Below are 19,704 nucleotides of genomic sequence, written 5' to 3'. Positions count from 1 at the left end.
CTACTTTTTATAATTTTTTTTTTATTGTTGTACAAATAGAAAATTATCCCTATTTTGATAAATAAAAGCAAAGCAACCGACTATGAAGCAACTGAAGTAAAAAAATGACCTAAACTTACAAGCTGACGATTTTCAAAATATAAAACCCTACGTATTTAATGCCACCCCTCTTGTAAATGTATATTAAAAAAAAAAACTAAAAAAATGTTTTATTGCAGTAGTAAAATGTGACAGTAAAAAAATGTGCAGCAGGTCAGTGAGCTTTGGAGTTTTTTTTATATCTTCATTAGCATCCTTAACATTTAATGCCAGATGGCTGATTTCATTTAAAACAAAGATCAACCTGAAATTCATTAAAAATAAAACTGCATTGATGACTCTAAGTAAAATATTAATTCATGAAATCCTATTAATTCAATACACTATACATTTTTATGACTTAAAATTTTTTTGTAAACATTAAATAACCCCCAAGTACTTTATAAAAATATAAATCGGCAATGATTATGGCGATGGAGCTGGAGAGACTCGTTCCTTGTCTTAGGAGCCGCACATCAGGCATTCATCTTTGTTGGCTAAGGAGCAGACCATGGCTGCTGTGTTGCGCTCTCTGGATTCCTCCTCCAGGCTCTTTGCTGACTGGCTCTCCTTCAGTTTCTCCTTGTTCAGGGTGAACTGAATCGGGTTGGCAGCGGGCTTCGTTCTGAGGTAGTACATGCCGGTTTTCAGGCCCTGCAGGCAAGAAAGGACAGGGATTATTAGGAGTTCCTGCTGATACTGAGTTTAGATATTTGTCCTTTGGGTCCAGACGTACCAACTTCCATCCATAAAAGTGCATACTGGTGAGTTTGCCGTAGTTTGGCTCAGCAATGTGAATATTCAGAGACTGACTCTGATCGATGTAGGTGCCACGATCTGCTGCCATCTTGAGGACAGTTTTCTGGGAGATTTCCCAAACTGTTTTATAGAGCTGCTTCAGATCATCTGGGATCTCTTTGATGTCCTAAGCAAGAAGCGAGAGCATGTTATAAAATCTGTTTCTTGAAAAATAAAACTAATTTTCTTGCAGATTTTTTATTTTGTTTCACCTGGATGGAGCCGTTGTGAGCAATCAGCTGGTTCTTCATATCCTCATTCCACAGTCCTCGTTCAGTGAGGTCCTTCAGCAGGTGGGGATTCACAATCTGTACGACAAATTTAAAAGATCTTAAGGCAATCTTTTCTTACTTTATGGATGTCTTAAAAATCAGTCATATTTCCAATCCCAGCAAATGTTTTCCAGGACTAAATTCAACTCCGGTTGTAGGCTTAATCTGATTTTATCCATTACACAGCGCAGTGAGTCGTACGTCTACAATTTTTACAACCAATAAAAACTTGCAAACACACATTGTTTTGTCAAATTACAGTAAAAGAGAGATGGCACTGCCTCAATGAAACCCAGAAAACTTTTCATGTAGTTGCACAGAAAGCAGTTGAAACATTTAAAATTAAATTTTATGACATTTAAAGCAAATATCTGTTTATAAAGCTGGAGAATAACTTTTTTTTTTATATAGCTTTTGTCTCCACATGTTTAGGTGCAACCACAAGGCAGACTATAGCTAATACACATGCTAGCATTAGCCTAGCAGTAGCAGCAGTCAACAGGAGCAAGATTTAAGTTTCTTTATGACTGTAGCTGGATTTGTCGTGCCAGATGCAGATCTTTGGCTCTTAAGAAACTTCTGTTTGGACTAAATATTTGTCACTGCCAAGAAAACTGGATTCTATAGAATCCAGAGCATCACTGAATGCAAATAAATGAAATGGGATACATTCCATTTAATTTTAACAGTATTTACGTGAATCATTTAATACAGTTCAAACTATGTATCTAAATGGAACAGATTTCAATACACTGATTACTAGTACACTGGACTAGTACACAGTCTGCAAATCACTACTATATGAACAAGATTTCGATCATGACTAAACTAAATCCTGATGTTTGTTTCTTTGTTGTTGTTGTTTTTTTGTTTTTTTTTAGAGATTTAAAGCAGCAAATGCATTCTGCACTGACCTGAAACTCTCCTGAGAGCACCCTGCGAGTGTAGATGTTGCTTGTGTATGCCTCAATGGACTCATTGTTACCCAAGATCTGGGCAGTGGAAGCTGTGGGCATTGGGGCCAAAAGCAAACTGTTCCTCACACCGTGCCTAAGGAGAAACAATTTAACACGTAGGGTTAATAAAGGATCTGCTACAGGAAAACAGATGTTTAAAACAAGAGGAAGTGAAGATTTCACATAGACTTACTTGGCAATTTTCTCCTTCAGTGCCTTCCAGTCCCACAGGTCTGTTGGGGTTTTTTTCCACATGTCATACTGAAGGGTCTAAGGCAGAACAGCATGATGAGCACATAATTTAAGCTCTAATCTGCAGATTAGAGAGATGTTTCTCCAGATGGGTGTGTGAAGACTACTCACTCCCTTGCTGACAGGAGAGCCAGCGTAGGTTTCATACGGGCCAAATTCTGCTGCCAGCTCACAACTGGCCTCCAGGGCGGCGTAGTAGATGGTTTCAAAGATGTGAATGTTGAGTAACTGGGCTTCTGGGCTTTCAAATGGGTAGCGCATGAGGATAAAGGCATCAGCCAGACCCTGCACACCGATTCCAATAGGCCTGTGACGCTTGTTGGACTTTTCAGCCTGTAATGCAGGAAGCAGGAGGTGGTGTTTAAAAGAAAAATTCACTGTTTCAAGCAATGGTTTACCTACATTTATTGCTAATGAATCGATTATTGTAATAATTGTTTCAGCTCATTTACTTGATGATTCATTGTTAGAGCATTCAAACTCAAAAGAAACCAATTGCAGAAAGAACATATTCAGAGCAGTAATTGGACAAATAAATATATGGATTTTGAATTTAAAATAATAATAAAAAACTTTTTCTGTAAATATGGTCAATCCAGAACTCCTAAAGTAGTAGTTTTAGTTTCACCTTGTTCAAATTCAGTAAAAAAAAAAATCCAATTCAGCACCTTCTGCAATCCAATTATTAATCGATTAACAAAAAAAAATCTACATATTCCTAAACTTTATAGATTTTAAGTGGATCATTAAGTATTTTTTATCTGCAGACGAGCCCTTTTCTACAAATAATCATGCGTGCACTAAAGGAATGCTATATTTTAGACAATAAAATGTTCTTTTTTTTATTTAAAAAGGAATTTACTTATTTATTTTTTCTGCATTTCAAATTTTTTGTAAAATAAGCTTCAGGGGTTAAATTAAATATCTGCAGAATATGCAAATTTCTGATCTGATTAATCTATTAATCATCATAATATTCGATTACATAAACATCTGACTGGAACTGCAGCTGCAGGGAGGTCAGCTTCCCTGGAGGCATTAGCGCTGGAGTCATACCTCAGGCACTGGGTAGTAGTTGATATCGATGATCTTGTTTAGGTTCCTGACAATCACTTTGGTTACAGATGCAAGCTTGTTAAAGTCAAAGCTCCTTTCTGGGGTGACATACATGTTGAGGGCGATGGAAGCCAGGTTACACACTGCAACCTGAGTTGGACACAAAGCAGAGCTGATTGAAAATACCTATCATCAGCTCACTGCAGAAGGCTAGTCATGGTGCCATGTAGGAACAATCTCAGCCTGTAGGGGTCAGCATATTCACCTCATCTTTACTTGTGTATTCAACAATCTCTGTGCAGAGATTGCTGGACTTGATGGTGCCCAGATTTTGCTGGTTGGTCTTCCTGTTGCAGGCGTCCTTGTAGAGCATGTACGGCGTACCCGTCTCTGTCTGCGACTCGATGATGGCGTACCAGAGCTGCTGAGCCTTCACCACACGCTTTACCCTGCCCTCCTTCTCGTAACTGGAAATGGATGTGATCAACAAGGAGGCGTTAGCCCTGAAAAACACACTGCTTGGTGAAAAAAAAAAGCTGTTTGTCGTGTCGTGTTTACCGAGTGTAGAGCTCCTCAAACTCTTCTCCCCAGCACTCATCCAACCCAGGACATTGGCTTGGACACATCAGAGACCAGTCCTACGGGGACAGAGGAATGGACACAAGGTTAGTGATAAATCCACCCCAGATCTACTTGACAGGAAATTTCTCTCGGGATTCACCTGATTGCTTTCCACTCGCTTCATAAAGAGGTCTGGAATCCACAAGGCAAAGAACAGGTCTCTGGCTCTCTGCTCTTCTTTACCCGTGTTCTTCTTCAGCTCCAAAAACTCAAACACATCAGCATGCCACGGCTCCAGGTACACAGAGAAGGCCCCTGGTCTCTATAAACACAATGGCCCAGTGCGGCTAAGGGTTTAGGAAGCCCTTCAATTACCTTTTTATGCGTCACTGTTAGACTCCTTCAACGTCTCTGGCACGAATTCTCACCTTGTTGCCGCCCTGGTCCACATAACGTGCTGTGTTGTTGTACACTCGCAGCATGGGAACCAGCCCGTTAGAAGTGCCGTTAGTCTGAAAAACATAACATATACATTACATCTGGTTGTTCAAAAGAACATATAAACCAGTCTATTTGGTTTTAGTCTTTGCTGCATTTATGTGGCTTACACCAGCAATGTAGCTGCCCGTTGCTCTGATACAGCTGACCGCCAGGCCGATGCCTCCTGCTGATTTGGAAATGAGCGCGCACTGCTTCAGTGTGTCGTAAATACCGTTGATGCTGTCTTCACTCATAGCTAGCAGGAAACAACTGCAAAAGTCATCCAAGAGGTTGAATTACAAAAAAGATGAACTTCAAAGTTTAGGTTATGCTTACTCGGAGCACAATACACTTGTCAGGAATAGTCCTGAAAGTCCTATTAATTTTAGACTTTTAATGTTGCATTTGAGTTTTTCCTTTCCATGAAGGACTGACGAGACAAAAAATAGCTCCAATGAATTTCAAAAATGGGAGCCTAGCAAACAAGTTTGAAATCATTCACATTTTTTTTTTCTTACTGGTCTAGAATTACACCAACATACACACTATTAATGTTTGCGTAACATCCCTTAGTAAACTATTGACTTTGTAAAGCCATCAATAAACTTATGGATGAATATCTGACCCCTCAATCAATTAAAACGTCTCCACCCAATTCATTAAAGTCAATTCTTGTTCAACTGTCCAAAAAATGATTCATAGGCATCATTAACTTGAGTCATTCCTTCCCATGATGAGAGAATTTTAATTTCTCACAGGAAGTGTGCAGTGTTCACCTTATTTACCTGGACAGCTGAGGCCTGGTGGTGCCAGCGTTAAACAGGGTAGGAGAGGCATGAGTGAACCACTTCTCTGAAAGCAGGTTGTATGTTTCAACAGCTGCCTCAATGTCTCCTTTATGAATCCCGACTGCCACTCTCATCAGCATGTGCTGGGGTCTCTCAGCAACTATGGAAAGCGGTGGACAATAATTTAGGGTCTTAAAATGCTAAATAATATGATGGGGACATTTACAGTCATGAAAGTAAATTCTTAATAAATAAGGAAACATACCTTTGCCGTTGATCTTCAGCAAATATGATCGCTCAAGAGTCTATAAAAACAAAATAAAATCTGTCAATGTGCTTGCTAATTGTTAAAATGTTATACCAAAAACAAAGTCTTACCTTAAAACCAAAGAAGTTGTAAGAAAAGTCTCTGTCGTAAATGATGGCTGAGTTGAGGAGCTGCAAGAGTCGAGATTGCCATGTTAATACCGGCGAAACATAATTAGTTCAATTTGAAAACCAAAAGCACAAGCATATGTTATTTCCCTCATGTTTACTTACATCTTTGTTTTCGAGGACAATGTCCAGTGTCTCCTTGGAGATCATAGGGGAGTGACGTTTGTTTAAGGGGTTGACATAGTTGTACAGGTCTTCCATCACGTCTGTGTGAGAAGCAGACAGGTTGTTGATTTTAACGTTGAGTCGTGGCAGAGGCAAGTAACTTACAGGAAGCAATGGATGTCATTATGAAGCTGCATAGACTGTGATACTCATGTGGATGCAAAAAGTATCAAGTGGGCTCTGATTACTAATTATGTAACTTATTAAAGAAATAAGTTGCTCTTCTTTCCTCTTTACCATTATGCACTATTTTGTATTGATCTGCCATATTAAATCTTAGCAAAATACATGGAAATTTGTGGGTGTAATTTGACAAAATGTGCAAATCTTTAGGGTGTGTTAATACTTTTCAGAGCCACTTGCACTTATTATGAAACAATCAACAGCAAGCAAACATACCACTGAAAACTTTCTTGGTCTCTCGGTGCAGGTTGGACACAGCGATCCGAGCAGCCAGGATTGCGTAGTCGGGATGTTTGGTGGTGAGAGTGGCAGCAGTCTCTGCAGCCAGAGTGTCCAGCTCCACAGTGGTGACCCCACTGTACAGACCCTGTATCACCTTCATTGTAATCTGGGTCTGTGTAAATAGAGAGGCAAGGTTATGACAGAATAAAGTGTACATTCCTGTTTGATTTTTGTTGTTGTTTGAACTTACAGGGTCCACAAAGTCGCTGTTGAGCCCATAGCAGAGTTTCTGAATGCGGGATGTGATTTTATCAAAACTAACTGCCTCCTGGCGCCCATCTATAAGAAAAATTTTAATTAAAAAAAAATATTTATTACTAAACCAGGTACTGAAATAAATCACTAGAGCGGTTTAATGATATTAAATGTCATTGAATGTTTTATTTGTTGTTTGACGCCACTCAAGCAACATAACAACAAATAGCTTCCTGATCCAGATGATCAGGAAGCTCACACTGAACATCATGTTTTGCAGCGCCAAGATAGGAGCGCGCCAACGCAACAGTAAAAGCTTATTTTGACATTTATACAGTCTTAGTTTGTGAATCGATTTTGCATCAAAATCAAAGTGAATAGACAAAATAAACAACTAAACAAGGCACATTTGTTCATTAAGTTTCGGTTCAGATGCGTTTGTTTGAGCAAAAAACATATTTTGAATGCAGAATATATGTGCATATATATTCTTTTTTTAAAAGGGGAAAATCTTAGAACATAGATAGAAATCGTCAACTCTGTCGTTTCATAACTGGATTCTTTGTTCTGTTTCGGCGGAAACTGAAACTGCACACAAAGAAACTAAAACACGCCACAGCGTCTGTGATATGATATTATACTGTAAAATAAAACACGCATACTGCCTCTGAGAGGTTGGACAAAGTTTGCAGAACAATAACTTCATGTTTTCTGACAAGGAGAAAAAAGACAAAAGCTGATTACAATACCTCGTTTAATCACGTGCATGTTGACGGAAGATCAGCTCTTTATTCCTAAAATGAAGGTTTTAGTACTTTCTTCTCGGTCGGAGACAGAAAGAGAATAAAACTATTAAACGATTGTTGCAGCTTATTATCCTCTGCAACATTGAATCTCAAACTAAGAGCGCCAACAAGTCAAACGCGGCTGAAAGGCTGTCGCTGCGGACAGTGCTGGTGTTTCCAGCCAATCAGCGCTGATTTGGGGAGATTCTAACCCAATCACAAGCAGAGCGCAGCCCATTAACATCCTGCTCTGAATAGTCTGGCGGGATGTCATATGTATAATGTTATTATAGCATACGGTTGTTATAAACACATTATATGGCTATGGTTGTCTCTTTGCAGTTTGGTGATAATAACCCCAACAACGATCTGTTCGGGTTTTATGAAAAGCCTTTCCCTTTTTATATTAATGCTTGATCATATTTTAGTTTTTAATTAACACCTATTGTTTACAGGTAACTATACAATAAAGTTATATAATTATGTTGCGTTTTCTGTGACAGTCAAATCTAACATTATTTAGTAAATATACCACTGATATCGTGCTCATTTTGAACAGTTTCATTTTCATATTAGAAATTCAGGCTATTTTTAATTCTGGTTCTATGATTTTAGCTTTCAAAACAAGTTCCCGGAGTTTCTCTTCACTTTCACAGTTCAGTTTAAGGGAAAAGTGCATAAAGCTAACAATAATTCATATTTACTGTGCAAGAATGTAAAGCCTAAGTTGTTATTAATAAGAAAAATAAATTCACAATGGATATTTCTGTTTGAAAATAGAACCACAAGGAATATGAAGTTTTATGCAATGGGTGCAACAAATCCACACAGTTTTGGTGATAATAACCCCAACAACGATCTGTTTGTTTGTGTGTTTGCTTGTACACACAGCAAACAGTACACACAGTTTGCTGTGTGTACTGTTGATAGAGTCGTAAACATTTTTCTTTCTGCATGAAATATAACAGCTTTGAAAGAGAGAATAGTATTATGCTTGAAGAGTCAAGCAAGCAGAATATTTTTTTTACAATTTTATAAGCTAAGCACATCTGATTTACTGTATTCTAACCCATTTAAAACATTCTAAATATTAGCTATTATGTTTTTTTTCTTGGGGGGGAAAAAACATGATAACGTTGGACTTTACAAATTGACCTACATTTAATTTGGAACTTTATTTTGAAGGTGTTTGAAACAGGAAGTGACTCTCCTAAGCTGCTCCGCTAATGCTAATGGCCCCGGAACGTTAAAGAAGCTCTCTGAAGATGGCTGGCGTGTTTGAGGTGGAGGTTGACGGTGTAGAGCACGACCACGGGTTGGAGCAGCATAATGAACCGAACCAGGTTAGACTAATGAGAATTAACAGGAAGCCTTGGGTTAGTCTGTGAAAGGAGCTAGCTTCTGAGTTAGCTCCTGCTCCCAGATTTAGCTAACTACTAACTACCACGATTAACTTAACAACCATGACCAGGCAAGGCGTCTGGGAGGAAGGAGGTTGTCAAGTGAACTAACAGCTAAACTTGTGGAACCAGGACGTCAAATGCAAACAAAAACAAAAATAAAATTACAGCCTTGCTAAGACCATGAGCATCACCTGCTATTACTCAATCAAAGCTACTTGTGTTCTTCCCTTTCTCTCTCGACTATAATTTTTTTCCTCCTTTATAATTTTGCTGAGCTGTGAGTGACATTTTAAAGCAATCTTTAGTATAAGATGATGTGGCTGGTGGGGCTCAAAGGTCAGGTAATTTCAGTGGAAGTAACTTTATCACTTCCTGAGATATTTCAGTGTTTGAATTAAACTCAGCTTTTTGAAAGGTGCAATGATGAGACTGCGTGTCAGTGCGTTAGGTTGTGTTATTGTTTCAACTTTGTGTATATGAATAGAAATAATTTTGAAATACTCCTAAAATTCAGATGTTGATCAGTTTGTAACCTTTGGCCTGGTTATCCTTCATCACATTGAGGGCAGTGAAATAACAGTATAATAACAAATAGGATCCAAAATTGCGCTAAACTGATCACGTTCAATTAAGAATGATTGCCTTATTCAGTATTACTGCACAGAAATTAATACAAATTATCACATACTGGGAACTAGTACATCTCACTTACATGCTGTGCTACAGGGTGATCGCCTCTATAAGCTGCATTGATGCAGTAATTCATGCAGGAGGATTCCCAACTAAGTGTTGAGTGCATAGAAATGTACATACTTTTCAGAAGGTTGGCATTTGTGCTTAAAACATCAGTTTTTGATTGGTCTAATATGATATTCTAATTTTCTAAGACACTGAATTTTGAGAGGTTTTTTTTTAACCTGTAGACCATAATCATTAAAATTATTTATAAAAAATAAAAATAAAGTTTGAAATATTTTACTCCATGTGTAATGAATTTCTATAAAATTACGTTTCACTTTCTGAGATGACTGGCAAGAAATATTTAACTTTTACGCTATATTCTTAATTTTTTGAGTTGGTACATCTGAACTTTCAATTGGACTCCTGCTTAGAATGACGATTAATATTTCTCTGTTGTTCCAGGTAATTATAAGGAGACAGGTGTATGTCAGTGATTCCTACCAGTCTCTAAATTAATTTCAGGTTGCTAAACAAGCTCAACAACGTGGGAGGGACAGCAGCTGTTGAGTGCAGTGAACAATGTTATTCCAGAATGCTTTATTTGCTTTACCTGTCAGAGGCTCACCAATTTGGCTTTTACTCGACCAGTGCTTTTTATTTACTTTGTTTTGGTATTTTTATTCCATAAAAAGTTCTACGTGTATCTCGATGGGAATCAGCAATTTGAATTTCCATTTGAGCATCAAAGAGTCTTTAAATTACAAAAATAAAATTTTATCATTAATTTACCCACCAGAATTCATGATTAAAATAAAATTGATTGTTGCATAGTGATAACCGCAACTAGAAAAGGTTTTTTTAAAATACAGGTCTAGTTTTAACCGAGAACTAGTTGTCAGTTGTCTCACCTCTTTAAATAAAATAAAACTAACATCAAGTGATACAGAGATTAGGCTTTTTAAGAAAGAAAATTATGACTGATTCCAATTTTTGGTTTTAGCAATACAACACAAATGACCAAAAGAAATGTGTTGCAGTTTTGGGATCTTACACAGAATGAAGGAATTACAAAAGTGACAGTCATTTACAAACTACTGCGTTGCAATTTTATTCCCTTTTTAACTTTCTACCCTTTTCTCTGCCTTTTTACAGTTTGATGTGTCTAAGCTTTCACCAGAAGAGAAATGGAGGTCAGTGTATGCATCACACTCAGACTTATCTGTACAGTTAATTGTTGCACGTCAGTAGGTTTTCAGCTGATAATGCACAAGGTTTTTTGCATAATACATCAGTAATAAATCAATATCTGTTTCTGTCTCTTCAATGCATTTATCTGAAACATAATCTAATCTTACCAAGGTCAAAATACACAACATTTTACTCTTGTTTTTAAAGATGACACCATTTGCAGTATTTCTATCAGCACCTGTGCCAGCATGAGCACATATCCTGTTTTGGTGTAAATCTTCCGATCATGCGGTTGTTTGTTAACCTACATTGCTCATTTACATTTCTATCGACAGAGTGGAGCACGCAAAAATGCATGCCAAACACAAAGGTCATGAGGCCATGCACGCAGAAATGGTGCTGATCCTCATCGTCACCCTGGTCGTCGCCCAGCTGGTACTCGTGCAGTGGAAACAGAGACACCCAAAGTCGTACAACGTAAGGCACAAAAGACACAAGCTCTGAGTGTGAATTTGGAAATATCATCATGTAAAGGTTTGCATACTGAGTCTCAAAATCTGTTCAAGTGGGACAAGAGGTATGTGTGTCTGCATCGGCGTGACAAGTACTTTTGTGAAATCTCCAGTGTTGAGGAACATGCATCTTTACATTTAGATTATATCTGTGGCAGCACATTGCTGCAGTGTCGTTTGCTAAATACAGAGAAATAAAAACTGATATTTTCATTCTTGTTGTTAATTAAATTCAAATGGATTTTCAGTTTCCCTCATCTCTGATAGCATTGACCACTTAGTTTTTTTTATTTTGCTCAAATTCACTATTGATTCTGCACATTTCTTGTCTCGTAGCTGGTGACACTGTTTCAGATGTGGGTAGTTCCGCTCTACTTCACTACAAAACTCCACTGGTGGAGGTTTCTGTCCACGTGGTTCGTCTTCTCCGTCATCACAGCGTACATCTCCTTTCGTGCCACTCGCAAGCCACTGGCCTGCACCACACCGAGGTGAATCTCATTTTTAGATGTGCATAAAAACTTCAGATATAGACAAATATCCACATAAAAAGGAGAAATGACAAATTAGTGCTGCAATAATTATAAAACAGTCTCAAGTTAAACACATTTACTGTCTGATTGTATTTGTAGGTTGGTGTACAAGTGGTTCCTCCTCCTGTACAAGATTAGCTATGCCATAGGAATATTTGGCTACAGCGTGGTCATGTTTACACTTTTTGGTATAAACCTTATATTCAGGTATGTATAATTGCACAAAATTATTTTCTAATTTTTTAAAAATATTGTACATTTTTTCAGTGGGTGATGTGTAGTGTGTTTTTGAAAGGTGTACAACTCAACCAATTGTTTTAGCTTTTAGCGCTCCATGATGTGTTGCACTTTCTCACCGCCAGATGGTGCTGTTTTCAAATTCTGTGTAACAACTACCGTACTTTAAGTATCCATCTACCGCTTCACCTAAAAACACTAGAAGGCTATCAAAAAGTTCTTTATTTTAGTAGTTTAAGTAACAGAACTTAAACTTGTAATATATAGAAAATTTTAAGCATGACAAAAATTACTGCAGAAATGCTAATCTTTTGAATTTACTTCATGTACTGTACAAGATTGACATTAAGTAAGGAATCTTGGCTGCTTAGCAAGAATTTCTGAGTTAATGTAAGGTGACATGAATATTGCCAATCTGTGATTTTAAGGAAGCCCGGCTTTCTTTAATAGTGTTGATGGGTTTGGTGTTCTCTATGGGGATTTGGTCAGATATGTTTCCTTGCCAATCAAGCACAGCCACTATGAGCAAGTGCAGAGGGAACCATGAAGTGGTATACGGCTCCATCTGCTCGTTCACCTTTTCTATCATTTCTTATTCAACAGTTTTACCAAAGAAAGCATTAATATAATTTCTGTAGGGGTGTCCCGATATGTTTTTGTTCTAGACTGAGTAGAAGTGCTTCAGTTTAGGTACTCACTGATACCAAGTACTGATACCACACAATAACTTCTGAAAATAAATTTATTTAGTTTAGTCTATGAGTTGCACAGCACAGGAGGAAAATCCAGCAGAACTGTGGAATCCGTTTGGAGTATTGGCTACGAGTACTTGATGCTGGTATCGGGTATTAATATTCAGTTTCTTTATTGGTCGTATGTAATATTCCAATTTTCTGAGTCACTTTATTTGAGTTAGCTGTACACATAGCAACCAAAAGGTCTCTGTGGTTGAAGTGTAGTGGTGGCATGAGATTATAAATATAAGCTGTTGTAGCTAACCCTCTCACTTGTAGGGATTTGTTTTAGCAAACGCCAAATATATCTGTAGCTTCTTTTCTTGTGACTAAACTCTCTGACACAGGACTATTTCATTTCCCCATTGTTGCATCTGACTTATGTGTCAGAACACGTTAAAGGGCAAAGGCTAATAATTCTGTTTATGTAATTAATGTTCCATTTGCTAATTTGTCTGGTTTTGTAATGACAATGCTCAATAATATTTCCCAAGTATTTAGACTCTATCTTTTTACTAATGTGGATTTTAACTGAACTTGACTGGATTAATTTAGAACTAGGATTGAATTGGAGTAAACTGTGCATCTACTCCTTTGTTTTTGTTTTTTTCTACATTTCTCAGCTGAACTAAAAAAAAAAAAAATCACATTGTCATATTTGGGTATTTGGAGCAATTTTGAGGGAAAATATACATTTTAAAACAATTATGGATAAGGCTGTAGAAAATATGGGAAAAGTGAAGCAATGTGAACACTTTCTGGATGCGCTGTATGTAATTGAATTTGAATCAATTTTTAATTTCTGTACTCAAATTAGATTTTTATCTTGGAAAGTGCCTCGTCATCGTTATGTATGCATAAACTGAATTGAAATGAACCATAACCAACCCGACTGGAAATCATTTTACTAGATTTGTTTGGATAAAAAGTGAAATGACTCGGTCCAGAAAAATGTAGCCTATAAGAATCAGTCTGTTCCTAAAATTGCAAAGGTTAATGTAAACATTATGTAAAGAGATTAAGCTTTCATGACAAGTGAGACATATGATCTGTACGGAAAAAAAATGTCTGTCTTCCTCTTTTTTTTTCCATGGAGATGGTTGCCAAGGAGATGATTGCTATTGTTTTCAGTTTCATTGTTTACAAGATTAAACAGTTGTTTTGTTTAGATACATTTAAAACATGGTTACAGCTATTATAAGATTTATTGATTCTAAAGTAAATCTTGAGATAAAGGTTTTCTATTTGAAATGATTAAGCATCCTAAATAATTAAAAGCAAAGTTTGTAAAATAGTGAGAATTGATCATTTAGGTGCAGTGTTAAGTCTTTTTATTAGTTCACTTTTCTTTATTGGTCTATTGTAGCTCTTGTTTATCACTCTGATTATCCTTGCAGGATAAAACCAGAGGATGCTATGGATTTTGGCGTTTCGCTGCTGTTCTATGGGCTGTACTATGGAGTCCTTGGTAGAGACTTTGCTGAGATGTGTGCAGACTTCATGGCCTCAACCGTCGGAGTAAGTAGCTACATTGCATATTTTAGAGGTAGTGACTGACTCTAAATGTTACTTGAACCATTTGTGCTTTTCGTTTCAGTATTACAGTGCATCAGGGATGCCAACCAAGCACCTCTCGGACAACATCTGTGCCGTGTGCGGTCAGCCCATTCTCGTAGATGTCAGTGAGGAAGGGATAATCGAGAACACCTACAGATTGTCCTGCAATCACGTGTATCCTGCCTGTCACTGATACAGACGTGCTTTTTAATTTGATCTTATCAGTGAAAAGAGAAGTTTTGGTGCATCATGGGTTGTTTTCAGGATTTGTTTTAGAAACCAGAACATGCAATCTCTCACAATGTAAAGAGGAATTAGCTTGACCTTTATCCCAGAATGTTATGTCTGTTTTTTTAAAAATACCCCATGCTACTTCCTCAGTGCTGATTGGAATTTGCCGAACGTTGTAAACCGCACGATTTCTGCCTTTTTCAAACTCTGTGTTTTAAAACCTGGCACTAGCATGTTTTTTTCATGTTAGCGTCCACAGCAGTGGTCTGCAACCATAACATCTAGAGTGTCATTTTTCCAGCTAAAATTTCATTTAGGTGTGCAAATGTTACACGGGCTCTTAAACACAACTTAAATATCTGCTGAGAAAATCTGTTGTTTTTAAATAACTGCCATTTTATTTCTATTTTTAGCCTTTAATATAGGGGGAAAATGTTTGCAAAAAGAGGATGGATGCAATTTTTTATATGGGATTTGTGTATAAATGCTTAAAAAAGCACATTGTTTCCAACAAAATGACAAGACAAATGGATCTAAAAAACATTGCCGTTATCTTTAGAGACACATTATTGTGGAAATTCAATGTAATTATTTCATGAAAAACTTGACAATATTCTAAAACCTTCATTTATTTCTTTATTTTAAAATGTTTGCTGTTCCTTCTTATAAATTAGAGCAACACAAAGTAGGGTCAAATAAGATATATGGTTTTCATAATCTACCACTAATTTATCTTATTGGAATTACAGCTGCATTGTCGGTATAAGTTTTGCACACTGAGAGAAATTCTTGTCCATTGTTTGCAAATTCTGCAAACAGACCTTATCGAAACTCAGATTCTAAGTTGCATATTGTTGACTTTGACTAAGCCATTATTATGGCTGCGTTTTTAGGGCCATTGTCCTGTCTAAAGAGGAATTTCCCCGTATTTTGCTCCATTTATCTTCCCATCAACTCTAACCAGCTTCCCAGTCCCTGCTGGGAAGCTGGGACTGGGTTAGGGCTTCCCAGCTGGTTAAAGCTTCCCAGCAGGAAGCTCTAACCAGAGCTGCCTGCTCTGGTTGAGAGCAGAACGTGACGGCAGCATGATGCTGCACCATACGTTTTTTAGGAGTACCAGAGGAGAATGGGCTCAACAGAAATTTAAAAGATTTATAAACAAACTTGATTTGCAGCTACGTGATGTTATGAGCAGAAATGCACAACAACAGTGAAAATAATTCAAGCCATAAACCAGCTTACTAAATTATTATTATTGCAGTTAAATTATGATTAGAAAAACAACAGAGAGATTATCGGATGTTCGAGACAAAATATCGGTGAATAATCAAGAGAAAACAATTTACATATGGACATTAATGTAATGGGATGTAATTTAAAGAATTTACTTCTCTGAGTAAAATATTTTGCACAGAATATCCATTACAAATCTTTAATGTTTTGCTGCAATCCATTCCAAACATGGCATTGGTGTTTTAGATAGAAATAGCATTTTTATACAAGTCCACAACCAAACTAACAACCAAACTCCTGCCATGTGTGAAAGAAGGGATACAGTCAGCAGTATACAAATCATATTCACTTGCCTGCTACATTTGATATATTTAAAATTGCATGTTTTTAAGGGTTTTTTAACAGAAATATAACCCGGTTGAATTCTGAGAATATCCCCCATCACTGCCACCTGGTGGTATGTTTGTTCCTTTGACCTGTCAGCCTCCAAATATGGGCTGTTTTATGTTTTCATGTCCATTTTTTCCCCATGAACGCCTGGATTTATCCAACCTGTTTGCAATCAGCGTTTTCACTGCCACTATTCTGTTGTTGATGCTGTGAAATGTTCATATCCACACTTTCTCATGTTCAAGCTGGTGATGAAGCCTTAACTCCTTGTCCAGTTTCCATGAGTTCTGCATAAGAGGCTGGTGCATCGTGGGGAAGAAGCAGATGTGTCCGTACTGCAAAGAGAAGGTGGATCTGAAGAGGATGTTCAGCAATCCGTATCCTTCTTGTTGTTCCAGCCGTAGAAGATTTTAAAACAGAACTTTATGAAATACTTTTTGTGCTGAATGTTAAATCTTGCTGTTGAGTATTATAAGAAGTTAAGCCAAATTATAAACTTGTTAGAAGTTTTAATTGAGTGGAACAAAGTGACTAGACGCTAATTAACGTACTAGAAATTTACAGCTTGCATATCAAGTTATTGTTCCTTTTCACGGATCAGTTAAAGACACATTAGACGCGTGTGACAGCAGTTCCCCAAAGCAGAAATGGGATTCTACTAAATTAGACGATCATTAACAAGTTTACCTTTAGCACTTCAGTTCAGGGAAAGAAAACCGATTTATTATATATATCTTAAGTGTTTATTTTAAGTTAGAGGATTGTGAACAGAATCCCAAAAAATTGAGTATTTTACATAAGGCCAAACAGAAATATTATTAACTTTAAAGTGTTGTGTCCCATCCAGTCTGCTGAGACGCCCTCCACAAGGGGCATGACCCACAAAACAGTAGGGAGTGCTGTATCCAAGGATATCAGTTGAAAGTTGAGTGGAAGGAAGAAATGGGTTGGAAGGTGGAAATGTACATGAAGCGGGCATACGCGTGAATGTTCACTGGGTGTGGTTTGTGCATCAAGAGCCGCCACACAATTACTGGACTGTGCACCTGCGGGTCTTTAGTGACATGACTTTTTGCAGAATGACAGGCTCGTCCATATCATGCTGCATTGATGCAATAAGTCATTTTAAAAGAGGCCTAACCCAAGTATTCAGTGCATATGCTGCACTGTACATGCATATAGGTTTTCAGCATGCTGTTTAAAGAGTAGATTTTTATTAACCTGGTTATTGTGTAGTTCTGTAAGCAGCTGAATTTAGGGTTTTCATTTGCTAGAAGCCATAATCATCAAAATTAGCAAAAAATAAACTTGAAATGTATCAATTTGTTTATTTTTTTATGAGCTTAATGTCTTACATTAGGTTGAGTTTCATTGATATTCTAATTGAGTTCCTGATTCTCTGTTGTTGAGGTTATATCTCTTCTGATTACTTCGAGTTGTTCTCCTTCACTGTTTTCTTCAGCTGGGAGAGGCCACATGTCATGTATGGACAACTTTTAGACTGGCTTCGATACCTGGTAGCCTGGCAACCCGTCATCATCGGGTTTGTCCAAGGTATCAACTACGTCCTGGGTCTGGAGTGATCCCGGACTAAAGACCTCAATGGACTGAGAAGATATGCACTGGCTCCAAAAAGACTGTGGGCCTAACATTAAACTAAAACACCAACAAAAGTGTCTCTACTTTTTGTAAATATTTATAGGCGCATATCTGTATTTACGGTTTATTTGAATTTTATTAGTGTTCTCTCTCTGGAGGTCTGTTAATTTCTTGGGATTTGTTTCACACCCATGTGATTTCTTATTTGGTTGAACTAGTAAATTGGTTTGAAAAAGGTGCTTCTTACTGATTGGTCTTAAATATTTGACGGTATCGTGCTTGAATCATGTCTGAAAGTTATGAGTCATTCATTTTTACGTCAACATTTTACTTCCTCAAATTGACACATTTTCTTCTTTCAGTTTAATCACTCATCTCACTGCTTCACATTTGTCGACGTATTTTTAGCTCAAAGTTGCATAGGTTTCTTAAAACTGATGTCATACGTCTTCTGACTAGAAGCGTCCAGTCAATGGGAAAAACCTTTTAATCGTACAAAACCTAGGATTTTATGAAACTTTCTGATTACCCTGACCTAAAGGTTACTGTCAGGGTATTTTTAGCAATATCCCAATTTTAAAATTTTGTAGCTCTGAAGTAATGGAGGTTATTTAATTGGTCTCAGTATTATAAGACCAAGGGAAAACCTTTTTTTTCCCCAAAACTATAGTACTCAAAGGCATCATACTGGTTAATTAAAAAACAAAACATAATGATCCTGGTCAAACTGGCTCAATCAGGGTCTCCTCTTTAATGTACAATATTAAATATATATATAAAAAAACAAATGCAGACTTCAGCAATTTTTTCATGGATTGTATTGAAGTACCACAACAGAATGAAACTGAAGTTCAAGTGTCATTTTTTTTTTTTTTTTTTTTTTACATCTGTTTTCCTTATTAGGTTGGAAGTGGTGTTTTTTGTTTGTTTTCATAATTACATCCAAGGTTTCCCCCAGAAAACTTTACGAACCCGGTGGTTGGGAGCTTGGCAGTCATTCATCCTGTGGACTGGTGTTTTTGAGTTAAGCATTTTTTAAAGTTGACTGAAAATGAGAAAATATCACTTGATAATTATGTGTTATTGGACGATTAATACCTGAACACCAACTATAATGCAAACATTTTAAAAAGACAAATAAATAAGCAATATTTAGTCTGGTGGGGCACAAGTAAAGCCTGGTGGCCCGCCAGTCTTATAATGCAATGGGAGAAATCCTGTACATCTCAGAGAAAATTGATCCATCCTCTTTTTGCAAAGGTTTTATGTATTTTATTTTAAAGCTTTAAAAAAATTAATATCTTTAAAATTTAAACTGTCTATAGTAGATATTAACCAAAAGATTCTAAGTTGTTTTTCTTCAAAAAGTCATGTAAAATTTGCAGCTCTCAAGTTTTATTTTACACCACAACTTTTAACAGTTGTGGTGTCATTTGCACTTGCTTTCAACTTGGTTCTGATTGCAGTGAAGGCAAAAACAGCTCTTTGGTTTGTAAAGGTTGCACAGTCCTGGGCTAAATATTTAATAATTTTGGCTGTCATTTTCAAAGGTCAAAGCCCTAAACATTTTGTTTTAGAGCTAAACTCTTCAAATCAAAGATCATCAGGTCTGTATTACACATCTCAAACAACAAATCAATCAGTACCCTATAATAATTGTCACATGACAATGATTGTGTATAATGTATGAACCGCACGTTTGCAGGGTTTCCACTGAATCACCGTGCGTAACAACATAGAGTCAACCGTAAGTCTCACACAATAGAAAACTGTTGACCTCAAGCAACATAAATGTCCAAAACTGTGAGGAAATCCCCCGACACTGTGTGGGTGGAGGGGAAGTGTGTACAGCTATATAACGGGATCCCTAGTTGCATATACTGCAGACGGTAGATGCTTACTGGACAGATCAATATGAAGCTGCAATCTGCTATCAAAGGTAATTGTGCATATTGATGAAAATACATTGTATTTTTATTTGTGGTTCCATTTTTGTGATCATTTTGTGGTCTGTGCAACAGCTTTTGGATGTCTGTACCTGGTGTTGGCTCATGGATTTCCAGGTAAGGAGCAATTAAATATGACAGGTTTATATGTATGTTATTATATTGGCTCATTTC

The 19,704-nt window shown here is 37.1% G+C and overlaps 2 protein-coding genes across 2 annotated transcripts; one reads left to right on the top strand and one right to left on the bottom strand.

The window, feature by feature from the left end:
• Nucleotides 1-42: 42 nt before the first annotated feature.
• Nucleotides 43-7,415, bottom strand: LOC102229193 (ribonucleoside-diphosphate reductase large subunit-like). The gene is made up of 19 exons (XM_005814289.2): nt 7,251-7,415; nt 6,497-6,585; nt 6,241-6,418; nt 5,782-5,882; nt 5,620-5,679; nt 5,507-5,546; nt 5,239-5,401; nt 4,582-4,723; nt 4,402-4,485; nt 4,134-4,295; nt 3,971-4,050; nt 3,678-3,879; nt 3,413-3,562; nt 2,468-2,689; nt 2,298-2,374; nt 2,063-2,198; nt 1,089-1,184; nt 815-1,003; nt 43-732 (listed from the first exon to the last, which is right to left on the bottom strand). The coding sequence occupies exons 1-19, from the start codon at nt 7,267-7,269 to the stop codon at nt 541-543; spliced, it is 2,382 nt and encodes a 793-aa protein (XP_005814346.1). The 5' UTR covers nt 7,270-7,415; the 3' UTR covers nt 43-540.
• A 1,053-nt stretch (nt 7,416-8,468) lies between these two features.
• rnf121 (ring finger protein 121) lies at nt 8,469-17,823 on the top strand. The gene is made up of 9 exons (XM_005814290.3): nt 8,469-8,629; nt 10,523-10,560; nt 10,894-11,035; nt 11,407-11,561; nt 11,703-11,810; nt 13,972-14,092; nt 14,172-14,305; nt 16,261-16,362; nt 17,448-17,823. Exons 1-9 carry the CDS (start codon nt 8,552-8,554, stop codon nt 17,566-17,568), a joined length of 999 nt encoding a protein of 332 aa, XP_005814347.1. The 5' UTR covers nt 8,469-8,551; the 3' UTR covers nt 17,569-17,823.
• The last annotated feature ends 1,881 nt before the right edge of the window (nt 17,824-19,704 follow it).

Source organism: Xiphophorus maculatus, chromosome 11 (genome assembly GCF_002775205.1).
Source record: "Xiphophorus maculatus strain JP 163 A chromosome 11, X_maculatus-5.0-male, whole genome shotgun sequence".
NCBI classification, from domain to species: domain Eukaryota; kingdom Metazoa; phylum Chordata; class Actinopteri; order Cyprinodontiformes; family Poeciliidae; genus Xiphophorus; species Xiphophorus maculatus.
This window is presented reverse-complemented; position numbering and strand designations above follow the sequence as displayed.